This window comes from Sus scrofa, chromosome 13 (assembly GCF_054392235.1).
Source record: "Sus scrofa isolate SSC_HxYL_T2T_F1_AM1 chromosome 13, Sscrofa_HxYL_maternal_Yorkshire_Landrace_v2.0, whole genome shotgun sequence".
Classification (NCBI taxonomy): Eukaryota; Metazoa; Chordata; class Mammalia; order Artiodactyla; family Suidae; genus Sus; species Sus scrofa.
Window position 1 is genome coordinate 40837074 of NC_139395.1, and position 25369 is coordinate 40862442.

The window sequence follows — 25369 nt, forward strand, 5'->3', positions numbered from 1 at the left end:
AAGCAGTTAAACACAGGAAGGATAGTCTCTTCAGCAAATGGTACTGGAGCAATGAATATCTACAGGAAAAAAAGAAAGAAAAGAATCTTGACCTGATCTCACACCTCACATGAAAAGGAGATGAAAATATATCATAAATTGAGATGTAAAAAATAAAGCTACAGGAGTTCCTGCTGTGGCCCAACGGGATCAGCAGTGTCTTGGTAGCCCTGGGTTGCAGGATGGATCCCTGGCAGGGCATGGTGGATTAAGGATCTGGTGTTGCTACAGCGGTGGCTGTGGCTCAGATCGGATCCCTGGACCAGGAACTCCATATGCCACGGGGCAGCCAAAGAAAAAAAATATTTTTAATTAAAAAATCAAAAAATAAAGCTATAAAAGTTGAATAATATAGAAAATCTTCAGGCCTTGGGAAAGAGGTTTTTTTTTTTTTTTTTTTTTTTTTTGTCTTTTCTAGGCCCGCTCCTGTGGCATATGGAGGTTCCCAGGCTAGGGGTTGAATCGGAGCTGTAGCCACTGGCCTACGCCACAGCCACGGCAACGCAGGATTCAAGCCATGTCTGCAACCCACACCACAGCTCACGAGAATGCCACATCCTTAATCCACTGAGCAAGGCCACGGATCGAACCCACAGCCCCATGGTTCCTAGTCGGATTTGTTAACCACTGTGCCAGGATGGGAACTCCCAGGAAAGAGTTCTTATGTATGACACTAAAAGTATAATCTATAAAAGAAAAAACAGTAAATTGGGTTTGACCAAAATTTAAATCTTTTGCGGTGCAAAAGCCCACATGAAAAGGATGAAAAGAAAAGCTAGAGCCTGGGAAGAAATATTTTTAAACCACATACCTAATATGGGACTCTACATATATAGAACTTATTAACAAACTCTCAAAACTCAACAGTTATAAAACAAACAATTCAGTTAAAAATGGACAAAGTACATGAACAGACATTTCACCAAAGAGAATATAAAGATGGCAAAAAAGAACATGAAAAGATATTTAGCATCACTAGGTATTAAGGGAAATACAACTAAGATCACAATGAGATAATAATACATAATTACCAGAAGAGCTAAAATTATTAAAGTCAATATCAAATGCTGGTAAGCATACGCAGGAAATGGATCTCTCACACGTTACCGGTAGGACTGTAAAATGGCACAGTCACTCTGGAAAACACTTTGGCAGTTTCTTTTAAAACTAAACATGCAATTGTCATACAATCTATCAGTTATACTCAGTACTACCTCTGCAACTTCCTGTGACTTTAATTACTTTAAAAGTTGAAAAAAAAGTACTAACTTAAGGTTTTTATATTCACCTACTTAATTTATTCTCATTCTTGCTTTTTATGTTTAAATGTCATTTTAAAATATCTCTACCAGGGAGTTCCCTTCATGGATCAGAGGTTAACAAACCAGACTAGGTTCCATGAGGATGCGAGTTTAGTCCCTGGCCTCCCTCGGTAAATTAAGGATCAGGTGTTACCATGAGCTGTGGTGTAGGTTGCAGATGTGGCTTGGATCTGGTGTTGCTATGGCTGTGGTGTGGGCTAGTGGCTACAGCTCCAATTCAACCCCTAGCCTGGGAACCTCCATATCCCGTGGGTTAGGCCCTAAAAAGACAAACAAACTCTACCAGAACAATAATCTTTTCTGCTAATTAACTATAATTTTTACAATTTATGCATGAATGTTGAAGGGCATGTTTTATGGTGGGCAGCTCTATAACTACATGACATTTTCAAACTGGAACGTACTATAATCTCTGGATTCATTAAGATAAAAGCCACTTGCAGATAACTAGTATTCAGTTTAAGATAGGAAAGCAGCAGCATGAATCCGGAAAAATCATGCTACAGTTACAGAAAAAATGTCAGTTACACCAGAACTCTGAGGCAGCCTCAGAGTGTTCAGAAAAACATACTAATCTGTCTTCCAGGTCTTACCAGCTCCTTCTATAGGCCAATGGACCCTGTAACCTGGCACATATTAGGAAGCCCCCAATCAAAACTTTTAAACTAATAAAACATAAATTTCTAAAACTAATAAAAACTTTTCCACAATAAATCTCCATTTGAGAGAGAAAGATATTTACATAAAGGAAACGTTTTTTCAAACTTTTTTTTTTTTTGGTCTTTTTTCCATTTCTTGGGCCGCTCCCGCAGCATATGGAGGTTCCCAGGCTAGGGGTTGAATCGGAGCTGTAGCCACCGGCCTACACCAGAGTCACAGAGACGTGGGATCCCAGCTGGGTCTGCAACGTATACCACAGCTCACAGCAACACCGGATTCTTAACCCACTGAGCAAGGCCAGGGATCAAACCTGCAACCTCACGGTTCCTGGTCGGATTCGTTAACCATTGAGCCACGGAGGGAACTCCATTTTTTAAACTTTTAATTCTCTTGTTTATTCTCCTTTTATTGGACTATCAGAAGCATTCCAATGGGTTGTTTCACAATATTTGCAGTGTGAAACATACCAGAAATGATATGAGAAAAAAGAATACATATGTATGACTGGGTCACCTTGTGCACAGCAGAAACTAACAGAACACTGTAAATCAACTACAACAAAAAAATTAAAAAAAAAGAAACATACCAGAAAATTTGGTGATATCCCAGCTGTGTACATCTTAAAATTTTTTACAAACAGAAATTGAAGTAGTAATCAAATACAGCACCCTAGTTACTATTAGATTTTATAAAAATTATATTTTAAGCTAAATTCCCCCCCCCCGTTTCCTAAATCCTCTTCTCAGCATCTATTTATAAACTATTCACGTCATAGATTATCCCTACTCTACTGCAAAGATTGTATTTAGCTGGAGGATGCTCTTGTTCTCATTGTTCCTTTTCATCCCTGCACCCTTAGCCTTCTCCCAAATCCCTACCCCACACACTTCTCCTCCTTCAAAAATTGAGAAAGAAAGAAAGGGGGAGACAACATTAAACAACCAAGCCTTGCCAAATAGTAATTCAGACAAAAAAAATCAAGTTTCACTTGACAAATATTCAAACACAAGCATTCACCCTAAGACATATTATCCACTCTTCAAATCCACAATACAGAAGACAGAATTATGTCACTCTTACTGAATTCACCTTACAGCCACCAGACTTGAGAACTAGTTACCTAATTTGTAGTTCACAAAAGCACCTTGGCCCCATGAGTTGCTTGTGGATGGCGTGGGGAGGAGTGTGGAGGACAACTCTGTCATTTGTTAGGAGCTAAGAAGAGGAAGGGACTCAAGTTGATAGCAACTAATATTACATGCCAGATACTGTGCTAGGAACTTTTATACTGACAGTGATATTTAATGCTCATAACTATCTCTGAGGTAGGCATAATCTCTTTGGACAGATGAGAAAACTGTAGCTCCAAGGCTCAAGTGACAGAACCAGTTTTCCACCTAAAACTTCCTTATTCAAAATACTAGAAAGCCTATGATCTTTCCATTACACACTGCTTCTTTAAATCCAGTCTTTGGGATTATAGCTACTCTGTTTGTCTAAAACAATTCCTTCCCCTGGAGCACTAATACTTAGAACTAATCAGAGACCTGTTAATAAAAGAAGTTCAGGCCTAGGGTTGTACTAGTTACCACTGCTCCTTACTCACTGTATTACTTTGGGTAATCAGTTTTCCTCTCTGACCATCAGTCACCTTTCCAAATCCTTAGAAGGATCTCTACGGCTCCTTCTAAGAATAAAAAGCTTTAGGACCCCAAATGTCCTCTATGTCCTAAATACAAACATTGAGAGCTATTACAACCCCATCTGTGTGTATTTTCCACATAAACTATTATGTGTCGACTTTATTCTATTTAGCAATATAAAAGCACTTCCAATTATTTACATTTCCATTTTACTAAAATTACCTGTATCAGGATTAATTCCTTTCTTTGCACAGTTTAATGAAGATTTACTGTCTATTGTCTGAGCTTTATTTCTTTTCTGATCATGTCACAAATTTCACCACTTTTCACCTCTGAGAATATTCTTTTGTGTCTTTGATTTCTACAAACCTAATTTTTCCTGGAATGCTTAGTACTTCTGGCTCTGGAGGCCTAGATGTAACCCTATAACAGGACACAAATGTACATCACCTCATACACCTGATGTTCAGAAAAGCTGGTCTGCTGCACCCAACATCTGGTAAATCCAATCCAATAATCGGCAAGCTAACGGGAGTTTGCCATTAAAGTTAAACAACACTCTGACGTGAGGTTCGTGGATAATTAAGAAAATAATCACCCCTTCTTTCGTTTGGACACACCCCGTCTCCTCCTACTGGAGGCAGCGCTCGACGCGCATCGGGCAGCTGTGGGTTCCTGCAAGCGCGCACCTCGGGTTGTCCCGGAGTCAGGAGAGCAGCCGGCAGCACAAAGCAGGACTGAAGTCTCCTGGAAGCCCCACGAAGCTCTGAAAAACTAAGCTGGGCCTGATGGCGGGGCGGGCCCGGGGGAGGGGCCCCCTCCACCTCCAGGCCCGCCCTGCGCCACACCCGACCCCGCCTGCTCCTGGTTAACGGACCGCATTGCCCACCTCTGCCCTCCAGCCCTCACCTCGCCCCGACGGCGGCCTCAGGGTGTCGGCGCCCTCCCGCGCGCCGCCGCACCACCCACCGCCTCCTCCGCAACCTTAGCCCATCCGGCTGCCCCAGCCCGGGTCCCCGGCGGCCCAGGCGCAGGTAGGCGGAGGTGCGCATGCGCCAATCTTGAGCCCCCATTTGCTGCTGCTGAGCAACACCTACACCCGAACCGACCAATCCTGGAGCGCATCCATTACCGGGTCCCGACAGAGTCGTGAATGAAGTGGTTCTTAAAGGGCTGCGACCCAAACATAGAGGGGGCGTGCCTGAGGCGCACCAACTTCACCCCCATCTCTCAGCTCTCACCCGAGTGGGTCTGAGGTCCAAGATTGTGATCCCCACGTCCGGAGGTGCGACGAAATTTCGTAGTTTAAGCTCGATTCCTGTCGGGGTAGCGGACGGGACTGATGGGTAGAAGCAGGGAGGTTCTGCGTGACGACGCGACACGCCCTGGCGGCGAGTTCAGCTGTCTGGGCGGCTAGGCTGGAGGCCCGAGATAGGCAAACCAAAGAGCACAGCGTCCTGCCAGCTTGGATGAGGTGTTAAAGTCCGACCCGGAGGGACACACCCCAGTCTGGGGCTGGACGTAGTCACCGATGGCCGGCTGAAAGGAAATAAGGAAGACCTCTATTTATTCATTCAACAAATTTTGAGCACCTCCTGCGTGCCAGACACTATGCCAGGCACTGGGGACACAGCAAGAAACGCCAAACACTAAAAACTATGTTAAAAGAGGAGAGCTGAGTGAGAGCACCTATCCCACAATCGCAACACGTGTTTAAATACAAACTGAGGAGTTCCCGCCGTGGCGCAGTGGTTAACGAATCCGACTAGGATCCATGAGGTTGCGGGTTTGATCCCTGGCCTTGCTCAGTGGGTTAACGATCTGGCGTTGCCTTGAGCTGTGGTGTAGGTCGCAGACGCGGCTCGGATCCCGCGTTGCTGTGGCTCTGGTGTAGGCCGGTGGCTACAGCTCCGATTTGACCCCAAGCCTGGGGATCTCCATATGCCGCGGAAGCGGCCCAAGAAAAAAAAGACAATAAATAAATAAATAAATAAATACAAACTGAGCTATGTTGCTCTTCTGAGAGGAGCACATTTTTTGTGAAAATTTACAGCTTTTGACCTAAACTTGGAGGTTAAGGAAGATTCCTTGAGAACGTGACTCTGGCCAAGTAGTAGCTAACTAGGCAAGAGATCCAAAGCCAGAACCGCTTCTGTTCAGATACTGGCTTTGCCCTTATGAGATTTTGGGCCAGTTACTTAACCTCTCTCTCCTTATAAAATGGAGAAGATGATAGTGCTTTTTTAGGGTTGTAAATCTTCTAAGCATTATTAATGCCTAAAGGCGAAAAAAAAGGCCTTCATGGGAGTTCCTCTCTCAGCAAAGAGTAAACCTGACACCAGTGTTTTCCTTGGCCTTGCGGGGTTTGGCTTGGCAGGAGGCAATGCTCAGGGTTCACGCTCCAGATGCAAACCTGCAGGCACCACAGAGACGTCGAAAGAGGAGTGGATTTGAAGTCAGATAGCGGATTCCAGCCTTGATTCCTGTGCGAACCGGGGCTACGTGACCCGCAACACAGGTAGTACGTAAAAGGCGTGGAGCTGACGCCGGGCCCCGCCCCTGAGGCTAGTCCTGCAAACTGCGCAAACGCGAGTGATTCGCAAACAGCTTTCCGCGCCCCAGGGGCGGGGCCGGAGGAAGAGGACGCAGAGCTTCGCTTTTGAGCACCCAATCACCAATGACTTTCTGCCTGTTCCCCCCACCCCCGCCAGGTTGGGAGGACCCAATCAACGTCGAGAGTGTAGGCCCAACTATCTCGGGTATTGCAACTTGAGCTGCTCGCTGGCTCTGGTCTAAATGCGCCGGCGTCTTTAGGGCCTAAGGCTGGGTTCCAACCTGGCTTCCTGAGATGTCGGTGGCCTTCGTACCCGACTCGTTGAGAGGCAAGGCGGAAGTCAATCAGGAGACTATCCAGCGGGTGAGCGCTAACGCGGGCAGAGATTTTTTTAGTAGGGACCCTGAAGGGCCGCGGGTGCAGGAAGCTTCCTGGAGTGAACGGCATTCCAGCTGAGACTTGTGATATGCATAGGGTGACTTGCTGGCGTATGGAGTGAGATGGAAAATAAGGTCAGCAGAGGCGCTGGGGCTGGAAAGCCTGGCACTGTGCACTGTGTCGGGGAGGGGGAGCAGTGGTCCTCGCCGTCCTGATGCGCTGCACTGACCTTTTGTCTCAATTTTCAGCTCTTAGAGGAGAATGACCAGCTGATCCGCTGTATCGTGGAATATCAGAACAAAGGCCGGGCTAATGAGTGCGTCCAGTAAGTCTCTTCCCTACTTTCCTGACGTTTGAGTTGGAGGGGAAGCCAGTGTAGAGATACAACAGCTGATCTGAACAATCAGTCTTAGGTGATTGATTGCAGATGAGGCTCAGAGAGGCTTTTCTTTTTCCTTTTTTGAGGGGCTCCTGGGGCGTATGGGAGTTCCCAGGCCAGGGATCGAATCCCAGGCCAGGGCTGCAGCAATGCCGGGTCCTTAACCCAAGGCTCCGGGCTGATAATCAAACTGAAGCCTCCCCAGCACCCTAGCCCCTGCAGCCAGGTCCTTAACCCACTACGTCATAGCAGGAACTGCTCACAGAGGTTTCTTACCTGCCTAAGACCATACGGACAGTACATTGTGAATCCTGGAGTCAGTTTTGGCTTCCTCTTCAAAACTTGAATTGTGCTCCTTGCAAAGACTTCTTCATGTCAGCCAGTAACAACAGGGATGTGGAGGAGAGCACACAGCAAACTAGTTTCCGGAGATGAGAGCTTTGGCTGCTTTCTCATCATGGATCCCTGGCTCATCCTTTTTCTGTTAAATGAAGGTCAGACCATTTGACTGCTAAGTTCCGTCCCATTTCTAACTTAAAATCAGTCTGTAACACACACAAAGACGAATAATAAAAGAATTACACATTAAGCCAAAGGTAAATTTTGCACAGTAATTTAATGTGCTCTCTACCCATATGCCAGAATGACCAAAAGTCTCTTTTCTAAATGTAGTCCAAGAAATATGCCCCATTTGTTACAGAAAAAAAAAAAATTACATCATTGTTACTGAAGTCATGCTTTTACTACCCCCTAAAAATAACCTGCAGGAGCTCCCATTATGGCTCACCAGGTTAAGAACCCTATTAGTAGCCATGAGGATGTGGGTTCAATCCGTGGCCTCACTCAGTGGGTTGAGGATCCAGCCTTGCTGAAAGCTGTAGGTGTTGGTGTGGCTGCGACGTAGTCTGGCGGCTACAGCTCCAATTGGACCCCTAGCCTGGGAACTTCATATGCCAAAGGTGCGGCCCTAGGGAAAATAAAAAGTAACCTGCAATCCCTCACTGAACAACTCAGTAGACTAGTAGTGATATCCATCTTTGGGTAAGTCTTTCCATTAAAAACTGGCGTTTGGTAATTTGCTTTTTTACCATTTATAGTAAACCCTTTCTCATTTTTCTACATGGAAAAGAGTTGTAAAACATTCCACTTGGCACAGTGATTCTCAACCTACGGGGAAGAAAGTCATCAAAATCTCCTAGTGGTTTCTCATTGCACAGTTCATGCTTCCTGCCCCTTCATCTGATTTAACTTTCTGGGTGGGGCGCTCTACCCCAAATTGAGAATCACTATTATAGTTAAGTGTGCACTGATCATGGAACTGTTTTGGCTCTTTTAAAATTTTGGTTCAAAATATTTTATAAATAATACAGAGTACCAGCCACTGTTTCAGCTACTGGGGAATCAGTACCAAAACTGATACCAGCTCTGCTTTCATGGAGCTTACATTTGTAGGCTCCAGAATCATATAATTAGGCACATACTAGAAATCCTTTTTTTTTTTTTTTGTCTTTTTAGGGCCACACCCGTGCATATGAAGGTTCCCAGGCTGGGGGTCAAACCGGAGCTGTAGCTGCTGGCCTACTCCACAGCACAGCAGCTCAGGATCTGAGCCACGTCTGCAACCTACACCTCAGCTCATGGCAATGCTGGATCCTTAATCCACTGAGCGAGGCCAGGGATCCAACCTAGGTCTTCATGGTTACTAGTCAGATTAATTTCCGCTGAGCTATGATGGCTTCTGATGTGACCTTTGAGTAGACCCCTTAAGTGAGGGAGGCAGCTGTGGAGATATGTATACCAGAGAGAGCAACAGGTGAAAATGTCCACAGGCTAGAGTATGCTGGATAACTTTAAGTCAGAGCAAGGGGGCCATGCTGGCCAGAACTCAGTGAGTAAAGGGAAAGTGGTGGAAGATGAGAGCAAAAAGGGTAACTAGAGGCCGTGATCATGTAGGCCCTTATAGGCCAGCAGAAGGGCTTAGCTTTATTCTTAATGAAATGGGAGCCTTCTACGGGTTTTGAACAGAGGTATGACATGATCTTGACTTAAATTGTGCATTGATTAGAGTTCCGGTTGTGGCGCAGCAAAAAAGAATCCAGCTAGTCACCATGAAGATGCAGTTCAATCCCTGGCCTCTCTCAGTGGGTTAAGTATCCGGCGTTGCTGTGATCTGTGGTGTAGGTTTCAGATGCAGCTTGGATTGCTGTGTTTGTGGTGTAGGCCAGCAGCCGTAGCTCTGATTTGACCCCTAGCCTGGGAACTTCCATATGCCACAGGTGCGGCCCTAAAAAGAAAAAAAAAAAAATTGTGCATTGATCACTCAGGCTCTATGTGAGGTAGGGTTGCAAAGATAAAGCAGGGAGACCAGTTAGGAGACTGGTCCAATAAAGTATTCTAAACAAGAAGTGATAGTGGCTTGGGCTCAGAGAGGTGTCTGTGGAAGTAAGAAGTCAGAACAGATAGATGTGGAATATTACTTTCTTCCAATATGTTAAATAGGGTTGATAACACTGAGTAATCCAATCAGTGGATGAGCCATTCATTACGCTGGGTAAATTCTTTTCCAGTTCTTTGTGTGTTCACTAAAAACAAGCCTCTACTTTTTTTCCTGTTTTTCACCCATAGGTACCAGCATGTGTTACACAGAAATCTCATTTATTTGGCTACCATCGCAGATGCCAACCCAACCAGTGTTTCAAAAGCAATGGAATAATCTTCCAGTTGATTGCTCTGAGGAGTAATTGAATGTAACCTATTTCCTGTGACATAGAAACAGGATGTTTACCAACTCAACTGCTTAGAACATGAATGGAACTTCAGTGGCTCTTTTAAAAATGTGAAAATGTGAAGAAAGCTACTAAGTTAACCATGTTCTCAATGTAAATATTTATTTTAATAATTGGATTCCCTCAATTAAGTTGACTCCAGGTGTCCTCCTTCCTGAAATAGGCATGTTTGGATAACAAAGACATTACAGGCATCTTCAAGTCTGCCTTTTTAGTTTCAGCCTGAAGAGGAGACTGAACAGGTGTTGGGCAATTAGCAGACTCCCCCAACTGAGACCCTGTCACATGGCCAAGTAACTATGTGCTCCCTCCTTCCAGTGTGTGGTTGTAGACCCCCTGGCTGCTCTTTACAGGTCGTTTTGAAATAAAAACCCTTGGAGTTCCCATCGTGGCTCAGTGGTTAACGAATCCGACTAGGAACCATGAGGTTGCGGGTTGGATTCCTGGCCTTGCTCAATGGGTTGAGGATCCGGTGTTGCCATGACCTGTGGTGTAGGTTGCAGACGCGGCTCGGATCCCACGTTGCTGTTGCTCTGGCGTAGGCCAGCAGCTACAGCTCCGATTCAACCCCTAGCCTGGGAACCTCCATATGCCGAGAAATGGCAAAAAGACCAAAAAAAAAAAAAAAAAAAGAAATAAAAAATAAAAACCCTTGGAGAAGCTAGATACAGAAAAACAAGCTAGCTGTTTATGTTAGGTCCACTTTTAAAACAAAAAGCTCCCAAACTTTCCTAAGGTATACTTTTCTAGCTACCCTTTGGCCTATGTCTAGCCCCTGGATCCTTGATGATTGTTCTTTTTGATCCATTCAGGATTTTTAAATGAATAAATAGGAAAAGAAAAAAGAAAAAAAAAAGTGTTTCTAAAGATAGCAGTCTCAGACCTATTACATTAAATCTTTTCTGTATAATTTCCCACTTAAGATCTAGGATATCCTTTTATTTTAAAAATGGAATGAGCAAATAAGGTAGAATTATATATCCTCTCATTGGATTCCTTTTATATCCTTTTGTTCAGCTCTTTTCTTCTTTCCCTAAATTGTAAAAATCTAAGTTACTTTGTGGGGAAGGTTGGAGCAGGGGTCTCTGCTTGAGGCTGAATTGCGTATTATAGAGATTTACTGTAGGAGCTCGGAGGCAATACATTGATAACCAGTACACCATACACAGGGATAATTGTGTGCCTTTTCTATCATATATAAGTAGAGAACATAACTCAAAAATCCCCATGTACCCATCACCTAGATATAATATCAAAATTTTGCCACATTTGTTTCACTTGTTATCCATTACACATTTTTTTCTTTCTTTTTTCTTTGATGATATATTTTAAAGCCAATCTCAGACAGACATCATGTTTTTATCCCTAAATACTTCAGTATGCATGTCTAAAAAACCAAGGACATTTTCTTACATAACCTAAATTTCATGATCACAAACAGCAAAATTAGATTTTTTGGTTTCATATAATAATCTAGACCATAATCAAATTTTCTATTTGGTTGTGTCAAAATGTCTTTCACAATTGTTTGGAGGGAGATTAGGGATTATTAATTCAGTGTCTTCAGTGGTTACTGGTTTATTGAGGGTTTCTCTTTTGAGTCAATTTTGGTAATTTCTATTTTCTAGAAAGTTATCTATTTCATCCAAATTTCCCCAGAAGCACTCCTGATTAGTTCTGCCAGAGTCCTATCCATTGAAGTGATGTGATCCCACTCTAAAAGGCTAACCACCCCAGATCATTACCTGAAAACTGCTAGTACCAAAGGTTCTTTGTGATAATCATAGCCAAAGTAAGCCTGAGTTTATAAATTCATTGGACACCAATTTCCTTTTACTTTTAAGAACAAGAAAGGAAGTATAAGTCCCTTTGATAGATGCTAGCCCTAGGCCTGCCTTGTCCCACAGTTTCTTCACCTTAACCACAGGCCAAATAGCATACTCTATCTTCTATTATCTGAAATATAATTTCAACTCACAGGGCAGAAAAGAAGAATTTTGAATAAGGAGGGAACTTAGAAGGAAAGTATTTCATCCTGCCTACTTTACAGATGAAGAAACTTAACTCCAGAGACATCGAAATGATTTGCCCCAGGTCACATGATCAATGGCAGGAAGAAAACTATTGGAATGTCAAGACTGAATTCCAGGAGCTTTAAAATACTTTTAAGTACACACCCAAATTAAGTAATTCATTCCTGTGCTCTAAAAACACTGGAGCTGGCTCTCCAAAGCACAATGCTCCCCAACCTTTCCTTTCATGAATCTAAGAAAGCTTTACCAACCCATTTCATCTCCAAATAGGCATGTAAATTTTAAGTTTTTCAAAGGTATATATGATTAGCTGTAACACCGTAAGCAAAAGCAAACCCAGGACCACTGAGCTCCTCAGTTCGGTGTAGGTTACAAATGTGAAACCCAGGAGACTTGCAAACTCCAACAGGGATAGCACTTCTTTGATGGTGTGAAAGAGTCAAAAATCTGCTTTACCCAAGTAGCACAGGTGAAGAAACTACCTTAGTGACTGATTTTGATTACAATGAAGCTACAGTAGTCAAAACACTGTCACTTCTCACCCAGTAGGTTGGCAATTAATGAAAAAAAAAAAAAGCAAACTGTTGGAGAGGATGTAAAGAAAATGAAACTCCTGTGCAATGACAGCGGGAATGTAAAATAGTTAAGTCACTATGGAAAACATAAGATGACAGTTCCTCAAAAAATTAAAAATTAGCTTATGACCTAGAGATTCCACTTCTGGGTACATATCCCAAAGAACTGAAAGGATCTCAAAGATACACCTATCTTCACAGCAGTGTGATTCACAATAGCCAAAAGGTGGAAGAAACCCAAATGTCCATCACCCGACGAAGTGATAAAGAAGATATGGTATATACACAGAGGAATATTTTTTAGCCTTAAAAAGGAAAGAAATCTTGCAATATGTAACAAAATAAATCTTGAGGACCTTATGCTAAGTGAAATAAGCCAGTCAGGGAAGGATTCATTACTGCATGATTCCACTTATATGAGACACCTAAAATAGTCAAACTCAGCAGCAAACAATAAATAGTGGTTGCCAGCGGATGGGTGGAAAGGGAAAGCTGGTGTTAATAAGCTCAAAATTTTAGTTACAGGAGATGAATAAATACTTGGGAGATCCTGTAGTGGCTCAGATGGCTCAGCAGTAATGAATCTGACTAGTATCCATGAGGATGCGGTTCAATCCCTGACCTTGCTCAGTGGGTTAAGGATCTGGTGTTGCCACAAGCTGTGGTGTAGGTCGAAGACACCCCTCCAGTCTGGCGTGGCTGTGGCTGGCAGCTGCAGCTCCAATTTGACCCCTAGTCTGGGAACTTCCAAATGCCAAAGATGTGGACCTAAAAAGCAAAATAATAATAATAATAATAAATTCTATAAATCCGCTATACAACATTATGCCTATAGATAACAATACCACTTGATCTCAGAGAGACAACAGTGAGTTATGACTTGGAGTGAGATCTTAATTTTCTGCTCAGAAATTGAACCTGGGCAGCCTGGTTGAAAACCAGGAATCCTAGCCACTAGACTAACTAGAGGCTAGAAGCAGAATTGCCCTGATTCTTGTCCCCTGTTGAAAGCAAGACTGTTTCAAGGAGGCAAAGACTGTAAAAACAGGTATAAAGCTTATTGTTAGAGTCACTGTACATGTGGGAGAGCACACAGAGAAGTAGTTTATTTAAGTTAGAAGCAAAGAAGTAATACCCTAAATAAGAGTGTGGATGTGGCCGTCCTCCTCAATGAGGTGGGAGCCAGAGAAGTGAGTTAAATCACTTATATAGGACAGTTCCTCCTGGCCTTTGCTTATCTTTAGCTAATTATCTTGTTTTAATTCTCACACCTGACAGGACATAGGACCCTCCCCAATATGCATGAGCATCTTTTGACAAAGATGGACTCCAGAGCAAAGGATGCTGGGATGGTATCAGGACTTATTATGGCCTGGCACCCCCTCCCTTTCTGACCCCTAGGAATCTTACTGAGCATGTGTAATTGGGGAGATATCCTTGACCCCAGAGGGACTGAAATGTTCATCTTTCTCAGGTGGAAAATGAAACAAGGCCTAAAACGACACAGACTCCTTATCCAACAGGCCCATGTAACAGTAACGGATGAGTTCCCAAAGACAAAGATAGCCCCAAGGCCACAGACTACATGGCTCAACAAAATGACCCATGTCTATAAAAAACCAAGCACTCCCCTGCAGTGGGGGAACCCGGGTCTCGCCTGCTCAGAGCTCCCTACCACTCTGTTGGTCAACAAACTCGACTTGGAATCTCTTTGCTCCAGCCTCTGCCTTCTTCTTTCCCACTGTTCTAACCATTCTCTCTCTACTCCAGCTGAGCTCAGCTCCTTCAAATTTTTCCTTGATGTGTCAAAGAGAAATAAGGACCAATTTACTCAGCCTAACAAGTCCTAGGAGTTCTCAGTCCAGCGGCCCATCTACCTCCTATCTCACAGTGAACACTTTAGAAAATCTTTTAAAAGGGTGGAAAAAAAAAAGTAGAGAGTGGTTGTCAGAGTCTGGGTAGAGGGGAGAATGAGGAGTTTTAGGGGTGCACTAGCGGCATAGGGAGGTTCCCAGGCTAGGGGTTGAATGGAGCTGCAGCTGCCGGCCTATGCCACAGCCACAGCAACGCAGAATCGGAGCCAAGTCTGCGACCTACACCACAGCTCAAGGCAATTAGATCCTTAACCCACTGAGCAAGGCTAGGGATCAAACTCTCATCCTCATAGATACTAGTTGGGTTCATTACCAATGAGCCACAAGGGGAACTACGTGGCCCTTCTTAATCAACAGAAATTGATAAGGCCAAACAAGAAATTCAGGCAAGGCTTTATTGGGACCCCCTATAACAGAAGGGATTAGAAATAAATTACATGTTTCCTTGGTTGTTCCCAAGGCTGGGGTGGGAGGCATGGGGAGCTGGTTACTGATACAGGGTGAGGGTTGGAGTCAGGCCAGAGAGCTGGCTTATGTATTCGCTCACCCCTTGGTGGTACTGCATGCAGGTTACATGCCTTCTACCCTGCTTTTGCTCTCAACATTTCAGAAGTGGCACTTGGGTTTTTGGACTTTTTGTATCTTATTGTCCATAATTCGCTCTGCTTTTGCACAGTTACTTTTAGTCCCTTACAGTGTTTCCCTATGTTGTTGCTCAAGGAGACTTTGTCTAGGTGCAAGCACTGCAGCAAAGGGTCCCAGGTCCCACCCTATCCCACCTATAGAAGAAAAAAAAAAAGAACGACTTTTTTTTTTCTTTTTTTTTTCTTTTTTTTGGCCTTTTCTAGGGCCACCTGCACAGCATATGGAGGTTCCCAGGCTAGGGATCTAATTGGAGTTGTATTTGCTGGCCTACATCAGAGTCACAGCAAATTGGGATCTGAGCTACATCTGTGACCTACACTACAGCTCACAGAAACGCCAGATCCTTTACTGACTGAGCCAGGCCAGGGATCGAACCTGCAACCTCATGCTTCCTAGTTAGATTCATTAACCACTGAGCCACGATGGGAACTCCAGAACCTCAACTTCTGATGTGATATCAAAAAATTCTAATAAAGCATAGACTTACACCTAAAACACTATGAAATTTTTGTTGGTTTTTGTTTTGGGTTTTTTTTTTTTTTCCTTTGGACTGCACCTGAGGCATGTTGTAATTTCTAAAGACTACAAAACTTCTAAAAGAAGACAGAAGAGGAGTTCCCGTCGTGGCGCAGTGGTTAACGAATCCGACTAGGAACCATGAGGTTGCGGGTTCGGTCCCTGCCCTTGCTCAGTGGGTTAACGATCCGGCGTTGCCGTGAGCTGTGGTGTAGGTTGCAGACGCGGCTCGGATCCCGCGTTGCTGTGGCTCTGGCGTAGGCCAGTGGCTACAGCTCCGACTAGACCCCTAGCCTGGGAACTTCCATATGCCACGGGAGCGGCCCAAGAAATAGCAACAACAACAACAACAAAAAGACAAAAGACAAAAGACAAAAGACAAAAAAAAAAAAAAAAAAGAAGACAGAAGAGAGGAGATGGGATTAAGATGGTAAAGAGAAGGACTGGAGCTCAACTTATCTCCTAAAAACAACAAAATTCACAACTAAAGGCTGAGCAATCTTCAAGAAAATGAACCAGAAACCTTCAAAAAGATATCCTATTCCAGAAGACAAAGAGGAGGCTACATCAAGAGCTAGGAGGGGCAATTACGTGATATAAACAACCTCCTGGGTGGGAAGCCCCATAGACTGGAAAGTAACTGGTTCACAGAGACTCACCTACAGGAGTAAGAGTTCTGAGCAACACATCAAACTCTCACTTGTGGGGATCTGGCATGGGGAGAAAGAGCCCCTGGAGCATCTGGAATTGAAGGCCAGTGGGGCTTGTACACAGGAGCTCCATGGGGCTGGGGGAAACAGAGACCCCATTCTTAAAAGGTGCACACACATTTTCATGTGCACTGGGTCACAGGGCAAAGCAAAGGCTCCACAGGAATCTGGGTCAAACCCGACTGCAGTTCTTGGAGGACATCCTGGGAAAACAGGGGTGAATGTGGCTTGTTGTGAGGAAGGACATTGGAAGCAAAGCTCTCAGGAATATTCAGCAGTGTGCCTTTCTCTGGAGGTGGCCATTTTGGGAAAATCTTGCCCCACCCATCAGCGCTGGAGAAGCCCTAGGGCAAACAACAATCCTGGTGGGATCACAACCCTGACCCTCAGGAAACAGGCTGCCTAAAGACCCCTCAGGCACATAGCCACCTCTAATCCCATCCAGAGACTAAGCCCCACCCACCAGAGGGATTAGAATCAGCTCCACCTATCAATAGGCAGGCATCAGTCCCTCCCATCAGAAAGCCTACAGCAAGCCCCTGTACCAACTTCAGCCACAAGGGGGGCAGCCACCAGAAGTAAGAGAGGCTACAAGTCTATTATGTGTAAAAAGGTCACCACATCAAAAACCTATAAAAATGAAAAGACAGAGAACTATAACTCAGATGAGGGAGAAAGAAAAAAACCCAGAAAATCAGCTAAGTGATGAGGAGATGCTCATCCTCCAGGAAAAAGACTTTAGACTGTTGATACTGAAGATGTTGCAAAACATTGGAAATAAACTGGAGGCAAATATGGGTAAGTTATAGGAAACACTGAGCAAAGAGATACAAGATATAAAACTTAAACAAGAAGAGATGCAAAATACAATAACAGAAACACAACATTCACTAGAAGCAAGCAGCTAACAGCAGAATCCAGGAGGCAGAAGAACAAACAAGCGAGGTGGACAACAGATTAGTAGAAATTATGAATGCGGAACAGGAGAGAGAAAAAAGATGGAAAACAATGAAGAGAGCCTCAGAGAACTCTGGGACACCAACATCTGTATTATAGGGGTGCCAGAAGGAGAAGAGAGAGAGAGAGAAGGGGACAGAGAAAATATTCCAAGAGATAATAGCCGAAAACTTCCCTAACATGGGAAAGGAACCACTCACTCAAATCTAGAAAGCACAAACAGTACCATATAAAATAAACCCAAGGAGGAACACCCCGAGACACATATTAATCAAACTGACCAAAATTAAAGACAAAGAGAACATCTAGAAAGCAGCTAGGGAAAAGAAACAAATATCATACAAGGGAACCCCGATAAGGTTATCGGCAGATTTTTCAGCAGCAACACTGCAGGCCATAAGGGAGTGGCACCATATACTTAACATGATGAAAGGAAAAAACCTCCAACCAAGATTACTCTACCCAGCAAGGCTCTCATTCAGATTGGAAGGAGAAATCAAAACCTTCACAGATAAGCAAAAGCTAAGAGAATTCAGCAACACTAAACCAGCCTTACAACAAATACTAAAGGAACTTCTCTAGGCAGACAAGAAAAGACAGCAGCAGGAAACATAAATTCCACAAATGACAAGGCTCACCAGGAAAGGTATATATACAGTAAAGATTCGAAATCATCCATGCACAATTATGCCACCAAAATCAGAAATCATGAGACGAGGTGTGTACAAATGCAGGACACTGGAGATGCACCTGCAATTAAGAGAACAACAAATTAAAACAATCTCATATACATATAGCCTCTTACATCAAAACTTCAGAATAACTGCTAACCAAAAATCTACAATGGATACACACACAAATAAGAAAAATCAACTCAAATACAACGCTAAAGACAGTCATCAAACCAGAAGAGGAGAGAACAAGAGAAGAAGGAAAGAAAAAAGAGCAACAAAAACAAATCCAAAGCAATTAATAAAATACCAAGAAGAACATACATATCGATAATTATCTTAAATGTTAGTGGACTAAACGCCCCAACCAAAAGACACAGACTGGATGAATGGATACAAAAACAAGATCCATATATATTCTGTCTTCTAGAGACCCACTTCACTTCTAGGGATGCATACAAATTGAAAGTGAGATGATGGAAGAAAATATTTCATGCAAATGAGGATCAAAAGAAAGCTGGAGTAGCAATACTCATAACAGACAAAATAGACTTTAAAATGAAGAATGTTATAAGGAACATAGAAGGTCATTACACAATGATCAAAGGATCAATCCAAAAAGAAGATGTAACAATTTTAAATATCTACACGCCCAACACAGGTTCACCACAACATAGAAGGCAACTGCTAACGACCTTAAAAGGAGAAATCGACAATAACACAATCATAGTGGGAGACTTTAACACCTCACTTACAGCAATGGACAGATCAACCAGACAGAAAATCAGTAAGGAAACACAGGCTCTGAATGAAGCATTAAACCACATGGACTTCATAGATATTTATAGGACATTCCATCCAAAAGCAACAGAATACACATTCTTCTCAAGGGCACATGGAACATTTTCTAAGACTGAGCACATCCTGGGCTACAAATTCAACCTCGGTAACTTTACGAAAATTAAAATCATATCAAGCATCTTTTCCGACAACAACACTGTATGACTAGAAATCAACAAGAAAAACTGCAAAAAACACAAACACGTGGAGACTTAACAACATGCTACTAAACTACCAAAGGATCACTGAAGAAATCAAAGAGGAAACTAAAAAATACCTAGAAGCAAATGACAACAAAGATATGACACTCCAAAACCTATGGGATGCAGCAAAAGCCGTCCTAAGAGAAAAGTTTATCGTAATACAAGCCCATCTCACAAAACAAGAAAAAGCCCAAATAAACAACCTAACTTTACATCTGAAGCAGGTCAAGAGAGAAGAACAGACAAGACCTAAAGTTAGTAGAAGGAAAGAAATCATAAACATCAGAGCAGAAATCAATGAAATAGAAACAAAGAAAACCATAGAAAAGATCAATGAAACGAAAACCTGGTTCTTTGAAAAGATCAACAAAATTGACAAACCCCTAGCCAGACTTATCAAGCAAAAGAGAGGACTCAAATCAATAAAATTAGAAATGAAAAAGGAGAAGTAACAGCAGACATCACAGAAATACAAAGGATCAAAAGAGACTACTATATGCAACTATAAGCCAATAAAATGGAAAACCTAGAAGAAATGGAAAAGTACAATCTTCTAAGACTAAACCAAGATGAAATAGAAAACATGAATGGACCCATCACAAGAACTGAAATTGAAACTGTGAGTAAAACACTTCCAACAAACAAAAGTCCAGGACCAGATGGCTTCACAGGTGAATTCTATCAAACATTTAGAGAAGAGCTAACACCTCTCCTTCTGAAACCATTTCAAAAAATTGCAGAGGGAGGAATACTCCCAAACTCCTTCTATGAGGCCACCATCACCCTGATACCAAAACCAGACAAAGATACCACAAAAAAAAGGAAAACTACAGGCCAATTTCACTGATGAACATCGATGCAAAAATCCTCAACAAAATACTAACAAACTGCATCCAACAATACATCAAAAGAATTGGACATCATGATCGAGCAGGATTTATCCCAGGGATGCAAGGGTTCTTCAAGGTCCACAAATCCACCAGTGTGATACACCACATTAACAAACTGAAGAATAAAAACCATATGATCCTCTCAATAGACATAGAAAGAGCCTTTGACAAAATCCAACACCCATTTCTGATAAAAACCCTTCAGAAAGTGGGCATAGTGTGAACCTACCTCAACATAATAAAGGCCATGTATGCAAACCCACAGTAAACATCATTCTCAATGGTGAAAAGATGAAAGAATTCCCACTGAAGATTAGGAACAAGACAAGGATGTCTGCTCTCGCCACTACTCTTCAACATGGTTTTGGAAGTCCTAGCCATGGCAATCAGAGAAGTGAAAGAAATAAAAGGAATCCAAATTGGAAAGGAAGAAGTAAAACTATCACTATTTGCAGATGATATGATACTATACCTAGAGAATCCTAAAGACTCTACCAGAAAACTGCTAGAGCTCATCCACGAATTTGGCAAAGTTGCAGAAATCGATGGCATTTCTATACACTAACAATGAAAGAGCACAAAGAGAAATTAGGGAAGCAATCCCATTTACTATCACATCCAAAAGAATAAAATACCTAGGAGTAAACCTACCTAAAGAGACAAAAGACCTGTACTCTGAAAACTATAAGACACTGATGAAAGAAATCAAAGAGGACACAAATAGATGGAAAGATATACCATGCTCGTGGATTGGAAGAATCAATATTATCAAAATGACTATACTACTCAAGGTAATCTACAGATTCAATGCAATCCCTATCAAATTACCAAGGACATTTTTCACAGAACTTCAACAAAATAGTTTAAAGTTTGCTTGGAAGCACAAAAGACCCAGAATAGCCAAAGATATCCTGCAAAAGGAAGATGGATCTGGAGGAATCAGGATCCCAGACTTCAGACTATACTACAAAGCAACAATCACCAAAACTGCATGGTACTAGCACAAAGAAATATAGATCAGTGGAACAGGATAGAAAGCCCAGAACGAAACCCACACACCTACAGCCAACTCATCTATGACAAAGGAGGCAGGAATATACAATGGACAAAGGACAGCTTGTTCAATAAGTCATGCTGGGAAAACTGGATAGCTACATGGAAAAGAATGGCATTAGAACACTCCCTGACACCATACACAAAAATAAACTCCAAATGGATTAAAGACCTAGATATAAGACCAGACACTATAAAACTCCTAGATGAAAACATAGGCCAAACATTCTCTGACATAAATAACAGCAACATCTTCTCGATCCACCTCTTAGAGTAATGACAGTAAAAACAAAAATAAACAACTGGGACCTAATTAAACTTAAGTTTCTGCACATCAAAGGAAACCCTAAACAAAATGAAAAGACAACCCACAGAATGGGAGAGAATCTTTGCAAATCAATTGACTGACAAGGGATTAATCTCCAAAATTTATAACACCTTCTGCAGCTCAATACCAAAAAAACAAACACCCCATCAAAATATGGGCAGAAGATTTAAACAGACAGTTCTCCAAAGAAGACATACAGATGGCCAAAAAACACAGGAAAAGATGTTCAAATCAGTCTTTCTCAGAGAAATGCAAATCAAAACCACTCTGAGGTACCACCTTACACCAGCCAGAATGGCCGTCATCCAAAAGTCTACAAACAATAAGTGCTGGAGAGGGTGTGGAGGAAAAGGAACCCTAGTACACTGTTGGTGGGATTGTAAATTGGTGCAACCACTGTGGAAAACAGTATGGAGATGCCTCAGAAAACTAAACATAGAACTACCATTTGATCCAGCAATCCCACTCCTGGGCATCTATCCAGAGAAAACCATGACTCACGAAGACACATGTACTCCGATGTTCACTGCAGCACTCTTCTCAATAGCCAAAACGTGGAAGCAACCTAAATGTCCATTGAGAGAGGAGTGGATCAAGAAGATGTGGTACATATACACAATGGAATATTACTCAGCCATTAAAATGAACGAAATACCAGCATTTTTAGCAACATGGACGGACCTAGAAATTATCATGCTATGTGAAGTCAGTCATACAATGAGACACCAACATCAAATGTTCCCTGACATGTGGAAACTGAAAAAAGGACAGACGGAACTTCTTTGCGGAACAGATGCTGACTCCAGACTTTGAAAAACTTATGGTCTCCAGAGGAGACAGTTTGCGGGGTGGGGGGAATGTGCTTGGGTTGTGGGACGGAAATCCTGTGAAATTGGATTGTGATAATTAGTATACAACTACAGATGTGATAAATTCAGTGAGTGATTAAAAAAAAAAAGTTCTCAAGTAAAAAAATCTAAATATAAAAAAAAAAACAGAAGAAAATCTTCACAAGCTTCAGGTAGGCAGACGTTTCTTACACAAGGAGCACAAACCATAAAAGAAAAAAAAATGATCATTAACTTCTTCAAAAATTAAAAACTGCTTTGCGCTGTCAAAACAATGAAAAGACAAGGCACGCGGATTGAGAAAATATTCCCAGCTATATAAACCTAACAAAAGATTCGCATTTAGAACATACATATACAGCATTTAAGAACACATTAGTATCCAGGAGTTCACCTCCTGGCGTAGTGGTTAACGAATCCAACTAGGAACCATGAGGTTGCGGGTTAGATCTCTGGCCTAGCTCACTGGGTTAAGGATCCCGTGATGTAGGTCGCAGACGAGGCTCAGATCTGGCGTTGCTGTGGCTCTGGTGTATGCCAGCAGCTACAGCTCTGATGGACCCCTAGGCTGGGAACTTCCATATGCCGCTGGTGCGGCCCTAAAAGGACAAAATCAAAACAAAAACAACAATAAAAAAACCAACCAACCAACCAAAACGCATTAGTATCCAGAACTCTTGCATTCTATAAGATGAAGAACGCGATTGAAGTAAAGGGAAAGGTCTTGAACTGACTTCACAAAGGAGGTAGAATGAACTTGGACCCAACTAACGCAGACGCCAAAACAGGAAGCACACGTCAACCTAAAGGGCCTTTGAAGTGAGACAAACGGTCTAACAGGATGGTATCGTAACTACTTCCTGAGAAAAACAAAAGCCAAAGCCCTGTCGGCTCATTAAACCTTAAGAACTTAATTCTCACAAGTCTCTCAGAGGTGTACACAACAGGATAACCTCCCGAAATTCGCAAATGCGTAGACATGGCCTTTCGGAAAGGATGACAGGAAGTAAAGAGCGCAGGCGTGTCCAGAGCTCCCAGATTGGGCGACTGCTTCCAACGTAAAGGGAGAAAGAGGCGGGGCAAAAAAGAAGAACCTTTCAGCTGGCGGCTCCTTGAGCTCCCAGACACGCCCACGTACGCGTACTCCCTTAGGTTAATCACTTCCTTCGAGACCGTGCTCTCGCGGTATTTGTCCCGACTCTCGCGGGGTTTAGCGTGGCACTGGGAGGCCGGACCAGGGGGCGGTGGGGGGATGTTGGTGGTCCGTTAAGTGGCGTTGAGGTCCAGCGCCGGTGGCAGCGCTTTCTTTTCTTCTCACGCGGAGCTGCTCAGGTTGGAAGCCTGCAAGGTGAAAAGCTCGTCTGCATGTGTGTGCGCGCTCCAAGGGAGCCGGGCGGCCTGGGGTGAGAGGGAGCACTGTCTCGGCCTCCGGCGCTGTCGCAACAGGCCGGCGGGAGGCAACTGTGGCGCGGGCTCCGCCCCAGCCCCCGCCCTAGCTCCCGCCCTGACCGCTTTCCTTCCCCTCTCTCCCAGCTCTTGCCGCTGCCTCGGTCGCGATGGGGGCGCAGGACCGGCCGCAGTGCCACTTCGACATCGAGATCAACCGAGAGCCGGGTGAGCCGGGAGACTGAGGAGCCCTGCCGGGCCTGGGCTTGCCTTGGGGAAGGGGAGGGGTCTACCCTCATCAACCCTCCCCCAAGCCTTTTTGGGAGCTGGTTGGCGCAGTCAGCTGTCCCTTTTCTCCTGAGCCAGAATCTGTGGAGAAGAGGGGGCCCTGGATACTCCAATCCTAATCAGAGTACAGGCCTCGTCCTCTCAAGCCCCATGCCCCCCTGTACCCCCGAACTGAGCGTTCATGCCAAGCCTAGCGCCAAGAAAAACGGTGCAGTCCTTTTTGGACTTTATCTGTCTCAGTTTTTCTAGGGGGCAAACACTCCCAAATCGGATTTCTGGTATCTCGCTCTGTACAGTGAGCTTTGGATTTGTATAGTCTATATTTCCCAATCCTAGTGTATCATTAATAGGTTAGCTCCACTTGTATATTTCGTTAAGTATGTTTAGCCAGGATTTCTTGGTTCGTGGCAAAAGGACCTAGCGCATGTCTTGGGTGATAAACCAAAGCATTCTGTACTAGCAGACTTGCAGCGTGTGGGCACTTAGCATAAATGTTTTGTCTTTAGAGAATCCAGCCATTCGTTAGTATATTTTGTTGGAAATAAAATATTTTCTTGTAAAGAGTAGTTGTTTCATTCTAAGTAGCAGAGCGTGCAGGGTTTCAAACTGTTGCCTATTTTTTTTGTTTGTTTGTTTGTTTGTTTTAGTATCTTTGTATGGAAAGTTTTAATTGGAGGCATATATACAGTCTTTGTGTCCAATCTCCTTCTGCAGATTCTACCTGCTACTGTTCTAGACTCTGTGGATATAGCAATGAATAAAACAAAGGCTTCTCTTCCTTGTAGTTTATATTCTATTGGGGGAGGCAGACAATAAATCAGGAAAAAAAAAAAGTGCCTTGTAGTAAGGGTACAGTTTTAATAGGTTGGTCAGAAAAGGCCATTTTGAGAAGATAACATTTAAGCAGATCCGAAGGAGATGAGGACATGTGCCCTGTGGATATTTTTGAGAACAGCATTCCTGGTAGAATAGTTAATACAAAGGCCCTGAAGAGTGTATCTGCTTGTCTCAGGAACAGCAGGAAGCCCAGGAGAGCTGGAGTACAGGCAGGAGACTAGCAGGAAATGGGTAAAGGCCATAGTAAGAACTTTGACTCCCCTGAGATAAGATATTGAAGGGTTTTGAGCAAAGGAATGAAGTGATTTTAGAAATTCTGCTGCACTCTTTCTTGTTCACATTTTGAGCCTTGATGGATGTTAATCCTTATCCATAGTGAACGTATGTTTCAAATAATAGGTTTTGTATTTTTTAAAGAATTAAAAATAGAAGGCTCCTGAAAAGTTTAGGTAAAGCAAAGATTCTGTAGCCCTGTAAAATATTCTTTTCCTTGTACCTGTTCATATCCTAGTTTTGCAAATAACTTTTGTTGTGAAATGTCTCTAGAATATGTTTGGTAAATGTTGAATGAACTTTAGTCCTCAACATCGAAGGTAATTTATTATAATACCATTCTGGTAGAAATGTCTGGCCTATTTGAGAACACTGAATCATGTAGAAAACAAGGAATGCTTATTTTGTCCTAGGATGAACCAGTTGATAATTGGCAACTTCGTATGGTTCATTCTCTTCTGTAATACTTCTGTAAGCATTTTCCAGTATATTATCTAAGTAGTAGGTACTGATTTTTACACAGCTTTTAAGGATCACTTCGTTTGTTTAAAGTGAGATGTACTTTTTTGTAGGATTTAAACATTAGTACATATGTCACTGAGTACTTACTCAAGTAATGCTTTTGAACTTTTTTTTTTTTTTTGGTCTTTTTGGTCTTTTTGCCATTTCTTGGGCCACTCC

The 25369-nt window shown here is 42.9% G+C and overlaps 3 protein-coding genes across 71 annotated transcripts in view; 2 read left to right on the forward strand and 1 right to left on the reverse strand.

Moving 5' to 3' along the window:
* Positions 1 to 23569, reverse strand: part of SEC22C (SEC22 homolog C, vesicle trafficking protein) — a 45442-nt gene extending 21873 nt beyond the window's left edge. For 9 of the 45 annotated variants that reach the window (XR_014822277.1, XR_014822276.1, XR_014822274.1 and 6 more), the window contains exons 1-2: positions 4574 to 4690; positions 4354 to 4438 (exon numbers count right to left, since the gene is read on the reverse strand). The gene's annotated coding sequence lies outside the window, so the exon portion shown is untranslated. Of the gene's footprint in view, positions 1 to 4262; positions 4439 to 4573; positions 4725 to 4905; positions 5204 to 6077; positions 7521 to 22825; positions 22920 to 22998 lie in introns of those variants that run through there. The other 36 variants (XR_014822241.1, XR_002337466.2, XR_014822273.1 and 33 more) reach the window with 12 other exon arrangements.
* On the forward strand, positions 6417 to 10145 carry SS18L2 (SS18 like 2). The gene is made up of 3 exons (XM_003132133.4): positions 6417 to 6581; positions 6845 to 6921; positions 9601 to 10145. The coding sequence occupies exons 1-3, from the start codon at positions 6513 to 6515 to the stop codon at positions 9686 to 9688; spliced, it is 234 nt and encodes a 77-aa protein (XP_003132181.1). The 5' UTR covers positions 6417 to 6512; the 3' UTR covers positions 9689 to 10145.
* Positions 23129 to 25369, forward strand: part of NKTR (natural killer cell triggering receptor) — a 51260-nt gene continuing 49019 nt past the window's right edge. For 19 of the 25 annotated variants that reach the window (XR_014822835.1, XR_014822830.1, XR_002338223.2 and 16 more), the window contains exons 1-2: positions 23129 to 23252; positions 23438 to 23518. Coding sequence is in view for 9 of the 25 variants with exons in the window: in XM_005669406.4 (XP_005669463.2) it covers positions 23461 to 23518 (58 nt within the window). In the remaining 16 variants the exon portion in view is untranslated. The remainder of the gene's footprint in view (positions 23253 to 23437; positions 23519 to 25369) is intronic. The other 6 variants (XR_014822831.1, XR_014822829.1, XM_084987914.1 and 3 more) reach the window with 1 other exon arrangement.

Coding starts and splice junctions, on each gene's coding strand:
- SS18L2 (XM_003132133.4), top strand. CDS start 6,513: ATGTCGGTGGCCTTCGTACCCGACTCGTTGAGAGGCAAGGCGGAAGTC. Junction 6,582..6,844: donor ATCAGGAGACTATCCAGCGG/GTGAGCGCTAAC, acceptor CTCAATTTTCAG/CTCTTAGAGGAGAATGACCA. Junction 6,922..9,600: donor CGGGCTAATGAGTGCGTCCA/GTAAGTCTCTTC, acceptor TTTCACCCATAG/GTACCAGCATGTGTTACACA.